The sequence below is a fragment of the Platichthys flesus genome, chromosome 7 (assembly GCF_949316205.1).
Source record: "Platichthys flesus chromosome 7, fPlaFle2.1, whole genome shotgun sequence".
In the NCBI taxonomy this organism is placed as follows: domain Eukaryota; kingdom Metazoa; phylum Chordata; class Actinopteri; order Pleuronectiformes; family Pleuronectidae; genus Platichthys; species Platichthys flesus.
Window position 1 is genome coordinate 16465680 of NC_084951.1, and position 11205 is coordinate 16476884.

An 11205-nucleotide genomic window follows, 5' to 3' on the forward strand; every position below is an offset into this window, starting at 1 on the left:
ATGAGTTTACTGGCGGATTTCAAAGCCAGTGTACATGTACGTAGCGCCACCTGCTGTGGAGGAGTGTGAAGCCTGATGGGTGACAGTGATATTTTTCCTAGTGCTGCATGAAGAACTTTAAACATTTTATTGAAGTAAAAGTACAAATAAATAAACAAAGCACTGTGCTAATGTAAAAGTAAGAGTAGCACATTATCTTTTCTACTTTAGTCAAAGTTAGTACTTGCTTTAAAAGTTACTTAAAATTAAAGTAGTAGCAGTGTTTAGTCTATATCCTAATGCAATGATCTCGGCGGGGACATCCTCTTTTCTGTTTGGAAATGTGGTGGAGCAAATGTGAAAAGTAGCTGAAAATATATTTTGAAAGTGACAAATGAGAAGTATGTATTACACATGATAATAAATGTAATGTTGCAGTTGATATTATTATAAATACTTTACATGCTGACAGTTGAGGGGATATTGTACAATAAATAATAAAAAAATAATGTTAGATGTTTAGCATATGATAATGAAAGAGCCATATTTCACAAAATGCAGAGAAGCACATTGTGACTTTAAGAGATCAAAGGGTGGGTAAAGTGTGTTTGGTGCCTGCTCATTTGACTGTTAAAGGTAAAGATAAATCATCAAAGGCGGCAATAAAGTAATAAAAATAGTTTATGGTCACAATCCATGTAACATAATAATGTGGAGAACTCAAACCAAAGTGTGTCAGAGGACAATGTAGAACATATTATCATGCATCAAAGTAATAATGAATGCCTGGGTGAAAAGATAGGTGCAGCTTTAGATTTAGAGAATCTAAATACAATGTTATCGCTTATCAAAGCCAGAGACACATGAGGCTAAGGAAGTTATTAAATCAACAAAGAGAAATACATGGAGGTAATTCAGCTCAAGCACATGAGGGGAAATCCAATTAAAAGAGGTCTGGACAATGTTAAAGAATAATGGGAAAAGAACATCTGTACTAATTCTTGTACAAGTTAATGGTGAACAATTAGCGATAGTTAATGAGGAACAGGTTCATTTTCGTGAGGAAATGTTTGCAGAGTAGAATCGATTGTAAGAACAGATGGAGGACAGAGACAGACATCAAGAGAAAACTCGGAAGTGAACAATAGCAGATATGGACTGAATTGTTATATTCGATCATTTTTGATTTGGTTATCACGCTGGTACTTTACTGCTCCCGTAAAGAAGTCTCAAGAAAACTGATTTCAGAAAAGTTGTTTAATTCAATTAAAAAAAAAATTAAAATACAAGTCACAAACATTTGCTAGGAAGGAGTAGGACTCTTATTTATCTATAATTAGATTCTTTCATTGTTAATACTTTGTTCTATGACTTTCAGAACTCATAGCTCATACTACAGCTGTTTAAAATGAGAAATGAGATCAGATGGAAAAAGGGGGTTCAAATCTGATAAATTGTGTTTCTCTGTCACATATCGTTTCCCAGTCTCTCAATTTCATCGAGAAAGAAATCCATGTCTCTCTGAGAAATTAGGGGCGAGAAGACGACGGCACGGAAAAAGTTGACTCTGTTTGCCAGAGGCTGGTAGCCGATCATCATCGTGCCCAGTTTCACCATGCGTTCCTTGACGACGGGAGCCACCTTTTATTTAAAAAACAAACAAACAAAGAGCACAAGTAAAAACCTTGTGGACAAAAAAAACAAACACTGAGGCCACCATTTGGAGTTTTTTCCCAAAAATAATTAAGAAGATAAATTTACTTTTGCGAGCCTGTCCGGATAATCGGCATCTCCTTCCTTCCCTCTCAGACTGGGCGGTATGTACCAGAAGCACACGTTCACGAACTCAGGCTTTTAATGGAGACAAATTCAGACAAGTCAAATCTTCATTTTGCCCCCGATAAAGGAAAATTCTGTTTCTTAATATACCTGCCGAGATATATTTTCTTACCTCACCCACAAGATGGAACCCTTCTCTTTTCTTCATCTGCTCCGCCAGGTAACTGCAGGAGAACACGTTTACATACACACATACTTTAATACCCCTCTTGAAGATGAGATTTTGATACTCAACTCGAGGCTTGTATGTTGAGGTACAGCTGCACGGATATTTACCTTACGTGGAAAAAAGCTTTGTCTACACGCTCGGCCAAACCATCGGAGCCAACAGCTTTCCACATCAACCACAGCTTCAGGCAGTCCACCTTGCGGCTGCACTGCAGAGACTTATCCCCGACGTCCAGATTGATATCGTAGAACTTGTCTGGCTGGAAGAGGTATGTGGCGCCTGCAGAGTGGCACTGCTTCAACAAATTCTGAGGAACAGGAGCAGATTAACGACGGTCAGATGAATAAAAACCATTCAAATATCATGATGTGGATCAGGGGGTTCTGCAGCCAAACCGTTGTGTCCCTTAACAGCAGGGCGGAGCACTGCAGGCCAGCCACCAGCATCTTGTGTGGATTCCAGGCCACGGAGTTTGCTCTTATCACACAAACACACACAAGGTAACATATTGTATGACCACATTTTTCCTAACTTAAAGGGAAATTGTTGCCTTCCTCATAATGTAAAATGCATCTCCCTGCATATTAATACCTGTCGACACCTTTCATCAGACTTCTGTGTTGCTTGGAGAAGAGCACGCTCCCTCCCCAGGCGGCCTGAAACAAATGACAAAACAAACAAACCTCTGCATGCTCTTCAATTTTAATGAATACAAGACAAGCTTTCACAAAACCACAGCTTGTCATTAGACATGGATTTTATGTTCCACCGGGGGGGACTCACGTCTACGTGCAGCCAGAGCTTGTGTTTCTCACAGACATCAGCAATGTGGTCCAGAGGGTCAAAGGCTCCCTGAACTGTGGTGCCTGCAGTGCAGCTCACAAGGAATGGTACTGCACCCTGTTGGAAACAGATGTAAAGTGAATAGTGATTCTGTATCCTGTGATTTCTGGTTTGTAGGATTAACGAAAAGCACAAACTTTATGGATGTTTAATGAACAACAGGTCGTATTTGATATATGTGAGGACATACTTGAGACTTTGCCAGTGTTATCTTTTCCTCCAGGTCACTTGGAATCATTCGACCTCTGCAGTGTATGAAAGATAAGAGAAACAAGACCAAAGGTATCATTAAGGATCAACAGGGGCACCTTTAATATGGGTATTACCAACGCTATCAAGCCATTTAGAAATTTTGTTATCATTGTTTTTAATTTTGTTTATTTTGTTTTAACGGTGTAGTCTACAAAGTGGGAGGAAAACAGTGGAATATTGTTGAACCCCAGGTTATGTCTTCAAATTGCAAATTTTATCTGACCAACAGGCAAAAACCCAAAGATATTCAATTTTACAATGCTGTAAAATGGAGAAATTACATTTGAGAATTAAAAATCTGAAAGTGTTGGCATTTTAAATTATCAACTGATTATCAAATATGTATAAAATTTATCAAGATATGTATAAATATATCAATTGTCTCATCTCTTACAATGAGCAATACATTACCCATCGTCCACCTTCACCAAAATTACGTTGTCTGTCCCCAAACCCAGAAACCCAGCCCCCTTCTTCACAGAGTAATGGCTCTGGGTCACAAAAAAAATAGGAATTTACTTTGTCATATAATGGTAAATTCAACACAAAAACTGCTTCATTTTCTATCTTTAATCTCACTCCCTGAGATTGAGTGCTGCGTTCTGACCTCTGCAGATGTGAAGACGGTGAGTCGGGGGACAGCCCACAGCCCCTGAGTTTTGATCTCTGGGAAGAATCGGTAGCGTGCGAGGTTCATGGCGTACATGTTAGAGGTCGACCCCCCGGGACAGAAAATACCGTCCCCTTCGGTCCAGCCCACCAGCTGACGCAGCCCCCTCAGAACCTCAGTCTCCATCAGCACAAACACAGGGGCCACCTCATAGGTGAAACTTCAGAGGAAACAGAAGATGTCTTATCATCTTAAGGTTGTATTTTTTATATTAAATACTTAAGCTACACAAAAATTACCACAGATTTTAATAAACACCCTACAGTCGCAACCAATAAGCTACAATCAGTCAAGCAATAAACTTAAGGTTTTCTTTTAGGTTTGTTTGTAAGTAAGATTACACAAAAACTATAAAACAGATTAACATGAAACTACCATCAGAGTGTTGCATCTCATCCCCTGTATGATCATGTGCTTCTATGCTTTATTGATTCTTACAGGTTAGTGTTGAGCGACTCAGTGAGAAACTGTCCAGCCAGGGAATGGTAGTCCACTCCACCGAACAGCTGGTTCATAAAACGTGGGTGACCTGAAATGAGCAAAAGAAAAAGAAAGACAGAGCAACTCCGGTGAATAAAGGTCAAGCTGTTGAACTGTTTCCACCGTCTCCTGCAGTCTCACTTGTCTTGACGCTGTACTTGGCGACATCTTTGACTCTCTGTAGGAGCCGGTCCTGTGGCTCCCCCGCGGCCCTCAGCTCCAGGTCCAGCAGCAGAGCCAGCTGCTCCGGCTCCTTCCACTCACAGACCTGCCCGAGGGGAAATGATTTGTGAGTTTTTGTCCCAAATTGTCACAGTAATCTGACAGTGTACTGTGAATTTGTAGGATTAGCTCGAGACCTTCTCCCTGACGTCTGTGCCCTTGCTGAGCACCTCCTCTATAATAATCTTGAGGGTTTCATTCAGGAACAGTTGTCCCTCTGTGTGGTCGATGAGAGGCTCACTCAGGTCGTGGAGGTTGTCTGGTTCCTTGGTCGGCTTCTCTGCTGCTGTGATGAAACACACATAAACAACTTACGCTCACGTTTATTCAATAGTACATTATTATAGTTATTATTAGTAGGTGTGATCATACCATCCACTACAAAGATATCCACCTAAAATTTCATATGACCTTTAAAAGATGAATTTACTTTCTTTTATTTTTGTTATCAAGATCAAACCCATCAACATTCATTTAAATCTGTACATTTAAAAACCACGGCTAGTGTTCTGGCGGTGAATTGCGTTGCAACATGCGCAACAGGTGAGTTAAGCATAAACCAAAACGAGTCCGTCGATGCAGCTGCATGGCCTTTTGCGGTTGCAGTAGGAGGACTATAATTAGGCCTTTAGGAAGCACCACCTTACAGGGACATTTTTAAATCTACAGCTCGAACAACTGCCAATGAATTAGACATCATACTCTATTAACCTAACATTTATGTAATATTATGCCATAAAATAGCCATTATTATTATGGTTGTTATTATTATATTTGTGAACATGCAATTGAATGATAATTAAAATTGTAACCCTTCAATTTAATAATTTCATCTTAATTATCTTTAACAAGTATCAGTAGCCATTCTTGTTTTGTGGTCGTCCTTTTTGCACGTAGTTTGCACAAGGTGTCCCTGAACACATCACAATCCATTGCACTGCGTGTCCGTGGCAGTTTCACATGAATCCGACACCAGCAAAAGAAACCCATTGACTGCAGGGTAAACCGGGTTAGAAGCGGCAAAGCACCGTGTACTCACACGAGGAGGGAAACGTGTCGGACATATTCGCAGATTTAAGAAGCTGCTGAGCGTCTGTTCCTTCGTTAATCCGCACTGACAGGGCAGAGCACAGGAAATGGGCACAGATAAATAATGTACAGAGTGTGAGGACCAGGAGGGGGTGGGGGGTGGGGGGTGGACCTTTGTCCTACATCTAGTTCATTAATGTGATATGAAACGAAGTGAAGGTGCAGCAGAAAACACATAAGATATGAATATAACCTCTGACTTACTGTAGATTAAGATTAAGATACGTTTATTTATACCAAACACATGCACAACACACTCATGCAATGGTAGGTAAATTTATCCTCTGCATTTAACCCATCTGGTGCAGGACACACAGAGCAGTGAGCAGCCATGTAAGGTGCCTTGCTCAGGGGCACTAGACAGGGTAGGGAGAATTCTCTTGGATTTTTGGACAGATCAATCCAGGTTCGTCTTTTGTTGTTTCTCCGTGGAGTCGAACCAGAGACGAACCAGAGACCTTTTCTGCCCATAGTCCAAGTTTCTGCCACTAGACCACCGCCTCTCCCTGAACTGTATGAGTTTCTGTCACTTAGTAGAAATACTCTCAGAGAGACAGTTCACATGCTCAGAATGTGCTATTAAGACAATGTTGTCATTATATATAATAATAATACTAAACTGTACTTGTATTGCACCTATTATACAAGAAATGCAGCTCAAAGTGTTTTACATACAATATGAAATGTTTATGATATATGATAATGTTTAAATGATACTCAAAAGACAAGTTCAGATCCATGTAGAATGTTTATCAAATGATGAGATCTTATAGCACTTGGCAGTTTTGCCTTTTTTGGAAGAAATGTTACTCTCTTGATTCTTGTTGTTCTGGGTTTGTACCCTCATGGTTGAATGCACTTATTGTAAGTCGCTTTGGATAAAAGCGTCAGCTTAATGAAAAATGTAAAAATGTAAATGTAATGAGCTGAGATAGCCTGTATACAATAGAATTAATTGATCCATGCTCAGTGCTTTTTTTTGTATTTCATTGACTGAAAGGAGAATGAAAATCCCTGCTGCAGGCATTAAAAACACACCTTTTAAAACACATTTCAGAAAAGAAAAGGAACATTTCATATCAAACTGAAATGTCATTAAAAGTAAATGATCCATTTAAATGTTGGGAAATTCACTGCATAAAAAAGGTGTTGTATGGTAACTAATATGGAACCAACTGTCTATTTGCTGAATAATAAAACAGATTTTCCAGCAAAAACCTTCCACTTTGAAAGTGTTTCAGTCTCAGCAGGTTGCACACAGACAGTGAAGGTATCAGACAGTCTCCAGCAGAAATTCGATTCTCTCCGGTGGCAGGGCCCAGTCCTCCTGACTGAGCAGGGAGTGCAGGCGAGCCGCGGTGGCTTCTTCCCGCTGGCAGGTGCGCCAGTGCCCCAGCATGGCGAACACTCGCTCCACGTGCTGGGATTTGTCCTCCTCAATCTGCTCCAGCTTCACAGAGGGGATGTCCAGAGCCAGTCTGCCGATCTCTCGCCAAGATCTGCCGATGGCACGGGCCACGGTCATCAGCTGCTTCTCTGTCACCAAGCGAGAGCCTGTGCAACAAGACACAGGCAGAAAAAGAAAAGTCAGTGATGATGTAACAGTGCATTAAAGGGAAAAGCTTTGAGGGTTGTGTGACTCACGTTTGCTGCAGATCCTTTTGACTGGAATGATCTCCTCTGTTTCAGGTGATTGCCTTTTCTTCCTTGTTGCTTCTTGTTAAGTGAACAGAGAACACATTTGATTGTCATCATATTAATCTAACAGTATATAATAATAAGATTGCTTCAGATATATTGAGCAGATTCTGTTACTACCTGATGGCACTGTAGTGACTCGCAGATCCTTAGCAAAACAGAGCAGTGGGAAGGTTTCCTGCAGGTCCTGGTCCTTCAGTAGCTCCAGGAGTCCCCGTGCTGCTTCAGGCCCTCTCTGGAGGATGTGATCCAGCAGGTCCGTCACCTTCTCACCCGGTACACGGCACGCTTTCACCCGCTGGTAGCCAGGTTCAGACAGCAGGCCGCGGGAGTGTGCATGCTGCAGCACAAAGTCGGCGTCGCTGCTCAGAATGTCAATGAGCTTGGCCTTCAGGCTCCTCAGTAGCTGCATTTCTGCTGCTGGTTCTTCAACCATGACTCAACTTAAATCAGCTCCTGAGAAGAAGAAAAGGAAAAATTGTAAGATATAATCTATTTGTATTCTGAACTCAGTTATTTTCCATTAAGATATACAGACATAGATTCCTGAAGAGCTTTTGCAGCCATAAAATATAATAAAATTCTTATATTTATTGGAGGTAAAACCTTCAAAATGAATGTCCCTCCGGAGAGCATGAAGCAATTTGCAAGACTATTAAAGTTAAATTAGAAAAGAATAAGGTACAGCTACTGGCATATTGATGTTATAGACTAAATAACCTCCTTTATCGGCCTCTCTGCCAAAATATACAATTGGACATCTTGATGCAAGAAAGTTTAACAGTAGATTTAACTGCAGCTCCACCGAGTACCTTACATTACAGAATGCAAAGAGGTCAAAGCATAGTCTGTATGATATGATATCTATCTATCAGTTGGACTTACGTTATTTTCATATCGTAAAGATTTATATTGTGATAAGTTTTTTTTATTGTATGAATGATCAGCCCTCCAAACTAATACGTATAGTGAGTCAAAAGGCTCCCAGAGGCCCCTAGAACCACTTCAACGTTTGAGCATAAGGTTTTTTTCAAATAAGTGAAAAGATGGACCAATAAGCAGAATAAGGTTTAAGTTCATTAAAACTATTCTTATAACAAAAAAGCACTTCCTGGTTTGCTGCACGTTCACATCTGTCCTGCTCCAAGTTGCGCTCTCTCTCTCTCTCTCTCTCTCTCTCTCTCTCTCTCTCTCTTTCTCCTCTCTCTCTACACTTCTTCATGTAACAAACACGATGTCTCCTCATGAGACTCTCACCATTCACTGGAACAGCTGGAGTCAGTGGAAAAACACGCGCTATTTCAAGGTATCTCCCGTGTTTTTATGGTGGATCACAGACTTTATTTCCTTTTCAACTCTGCTGTGTTTTCGTCTTTGTTTTCTTTTCAAACAGCACAGAAAAAAAAAAAATGCATGGAACGTGTTTGTTATAAGAAGCATTTTATTTGTGTGCTGCCATTTAGTGGGTGGAGGATTTCACTGCAGCCATCTGCCCTTCTTGTGAGGATTAAGTGACATCTGGTGGTACTAACTACACACTGCACTCCGTCATCACGCGATGAAGCGTGTCAGAGATCTTTTATTCAAAGTTTTGAAAATATAAAATATGATGAGACGGTTAATTAAAATGGTAAATAATTTTTCTTAATCACTGAACAATGCAAAAATCCAGTGGTACAAGTTCAGCAGCTACAACATGTGAACTAATGTGAACTACGATATAATTACATAAATAAATAATAATGATAATATAATTAACTAATTTGTGTGACTAATACATATACTGTACAGTAAGAATACAGCATTATGAAGTAAATATGATATAAACTGAACAGAATACTAACATATTAAATAAAAATAGATATACACAAAGGATTGCCAGGGAGGGGTTACTCTCCCAGTCATATTGTCAAACAGAACATAACGTTTGATAGAGTGAGAGTTTGTGGCCAGGTGCAGAAGACAGAGTTGATCAGCGCTGTTGTATTTCCATATCTTGAGCCATTCCATTCAAGCATGTATGCCTGAGAGTATATACTGTACCTCCGCCAAGGCTAATGCCCTATCTCGTCATGTCAAAGCAGTGTTTCCTATTACTTATTCAGACTGTGGCGCCCGGCCATATTCTAGTTTTTCCTGCCACAGTCTCCTAATGAACCCCCAAGAAATGTTTACACTTCTCAAAACAAGAAGATCTATGGCAAAAAGTTAAACTTACTAGTTAGCTCCACCAAGAAGAAGAATAATTTCCATGGCATATAGGCCACTGCAAGTTACAGCAATGCATTCAAACATAGTCTTAGGATAAAAGTCAGAGAAATTATAAAAATCTTATGAACCATAATAATTAGTTTTAACTCACTCAGCCGCTGACAGAGAACCGATCAACTCATCAACATGGTCTTGTTTGAGATTGCGAACAAACACTGTTCCACCTCACAAGCTGGATAAGCAATACAACACTCATTCTGGTTCCTTTTTTAATTACACTCCACGGAGTCATTGGATGTTACATAACCCAACTGGTTTCTTTTTGAAGCTCTTTAAAAACTGATAATATTTGTTTTTCATTTGTTGTTCATTTAGATACTTAAAAACAAAATGTTTTGTTTCCAGCCTTGGTGCATCCTTTTCCAAACAAGCAGCTCAAACATTATTGTCAATGTCAAGGGATGTGTGGCTTTTCATACCCGGGAAGTAGAATGCTTTAAAAATGGGAATAATTATTTGATTGTTTTTTTTCTGCAAAAAAGATTCAATGACACGAATACCAAACATGACGTGTGTGTGTTTTTATTATTCCAGAGAAATGCCCTCTGACCGGACAACAATTATCAACAAGCGCCGGTCACATGTCTGCTTAGCCTGTTTACTCAGCTTCAGCTCAGGGAAATGACTAATCAATATCTTATTCCTGGAAAGATATTTTGCTTTCTGTGAGAGGAAAAGCCTCTTCAGCACATTTCATCCACACACAGTATAAACTCTGAGTCACTGTGTGCATTAGCTGCCTGAGTAAATCCAGTTTTCCCTCTGCCTACAGTGGGTAGAAAGAGTGGAGAGAAGCATCATTTATTCATATTATTTATTCTTACGCAGGTGGGCACAATTCATCCACCTCTATGTACTTCTAATGACTTTATTATGCGATGGATTTGCATTATATGATTATTTGATCCTGAGGAGACTCATTGTGAAAGTCTTCCACAAAGATGAAATGCAGTGATCGACTGATCTAAGGACATTTCACACATGTTGACATTGTGGGAGCTTTCAAGTACGACTGCTGGATAGTGCGCCTGTGAAGTGTGCTCTTTTGTCATTTTGCATTATATCACTGCAACACAAGTGGTGCATATTCTGTATGGAAAAGGAAAATGAGCTCACTTTGCCAGCGATTGAGCATGATCCCACTCGTAGCCCCATGCTTTTCCGGCCCCATCACACTCTCTGTCAAGTGGCAAACTCCATTTGTACGTGCACGCCGCTGGTGGATGTTGCACAGCATCGAACGCTCCGCAGTTCTCTTGGAAAATAATGCAGTTTCTGTAAGAGCGTGGTCTGGTTTTGCACAGACCTTTGCACCTGGAAAATTTGGATTGTGTGGGAGTGTGTATGTGTGTGTTTATGAGAGAGAGAGTGAGGGAGCTAAAGATGTAGCATATCCCCAACAGAGGAATTCAATTTACATGTAAAACTAGAATGGCCCTAAGTACAGCATCCCGCACCAAGCCAAATGAAATTGCACACGCTAATAGAAGTCAGTCTCCTAAATATGCCAGAGTTTATTTCTTATCACGATCCTGGAACTATTCCCAGGGAAATTGATAAAAAAAAAACGCCCCATTTTACAATGTTAAAGAAAGTGATACAAAATTCCTGAGTCCAATCCAGTTCCATGGCAAAATTAAATGGGTCCTTTTCATTGGTTCTTCCATGTCCCATTCTTCCACCAAGTTTCAGG

The 11205-nt window shown here is 40.2% G+C and overlaps 2 protein-coding genes across 5 annotated transcripts; both read right to left on the minus strand.

Moving 5' to 3' along the window:
- Positions 1–1218: 1218 nt before the first annotated feature.
- csad (cysteine sulfinic acid decarboxylase) lies at positions 1219–5652 on the minus strand. 3 transcript variants are annotated; one of them, XM_062392363.1, is made up of 14 exons: positions 5494–5652; positions 4592–4740; positions 4374–4500; positions 4191–4281; positions 3690–3912; positions 3494–3573; positions 3021–3075; positions 2771–2887; positions 2579–2643; positions 2383–2464; positions 2095–2294; positions 1931–1982; positions 1741–1830; positions 1219–1620 (listed from the first exon to the last, which is right to left on the minus strand). In XM_062392363.1, exons 1-14 carry the CDS (start codon positions 5516–5518, stop codon positions 1447–1449), a joined length of 1530 nt encoding a protein of 509 aa, XP_062248347.1. In that variant the 5' UTR covers positions 5519–5652; the 3' UTR covers positions 1219–1446. The 3 variants fall into 3 exon arrangements, with proteins under 3 accessions (XP_062248347.1, XP_062248348.1, XP_062248349.1); XM_062392364.1 differs by having other exon boundaries at positions 4592–4737; positions 5494–5639; XM_062392365.1 differs by lacking the exons at positions 3494–3573; positions 4191–4281; positions 4374–4500; positions 4592–4740; positions 5494–5652 and having other exon boundaries at positions 3690–3831.
- A 620-nt stretch (positions 5653–6272) lies between these two features.
- On the minus strand, positions 6273–10764 carry zgc:174906 (uncharacterized protein LOC571548 homolog). Of its 2 annotated transcripts, none has more exons than XM_062392367.1 (4): positions 10629–10764; positions 7362–7697; positions 7188–7259; positions 6273–7097 (listed from the first exon to the last, which is right to left on the minus strand). In XM_062392367.1, exons 2-4 carry the CDS (start codon positions 7675–7677, stop codon positions 6817–6819), a joined length of 669 nt encoding a protein of 222 aa, XP_062248351.1. In that variant the 5' UTR covers positions 7678–7697; positions 10629–10764; the 3' UTR covers positions 6273–6816. The 2 variants fall into 2 exon arrangements, with proteins under 2 accessions (XP_062248351.1, XP_062248350.1); XM_062392366.1 differs by lacking the exon at positions 10629–10764 and adding an exon at positions 8499–8633.
- Positions 10765–11205: the final 441 nt, after the last annotated feature.

Bases quoted from the DNA above. Each gene is read 5' to 3' on its own strand.
- zgc:174906 (XM_062392367.1), bottom strand. From the start codon at position 7,677: ATGGTTGAAGAACCAGCAGCAGAAATGCAGCTACTGAGGAGCCTGAAG. The intron at 7,260-7,361 runs GTAGTAACAGAA...TCACTTAACAAG, and splicing joins AGTCACTACAGTGCCATCAG to AAGCAACAAGGAAGAAAAGG. The intron at 7,098-7,187 runs GTGAGTCACACA...CTTGTTGCACAG, and splicing joins CAAAAGGATCTGCAGCAAAC to GCTCTCGCTTGGTGACAGAG.
- csad (XM_062392363.1), bottom strand. From the start codon at position 5,518: ATGTCCGACACGTTTCCCTCCTCGT. The intron at 4,501-4,591 runs GTCTCGAGCTAA...CCCCTCGGGCAG, and splicing joins GCACAGACGTCAGGGAGAAG to GTCTGTGAGTGGAAGGAGCC. The intron at 3,913-4,190 runs GTAAGAATCAAT...TTTCCTCTGAAG, and splicing joins GAGTCGCTCAACACTAACCT to TTTCACCTATGAGGTGGCCC.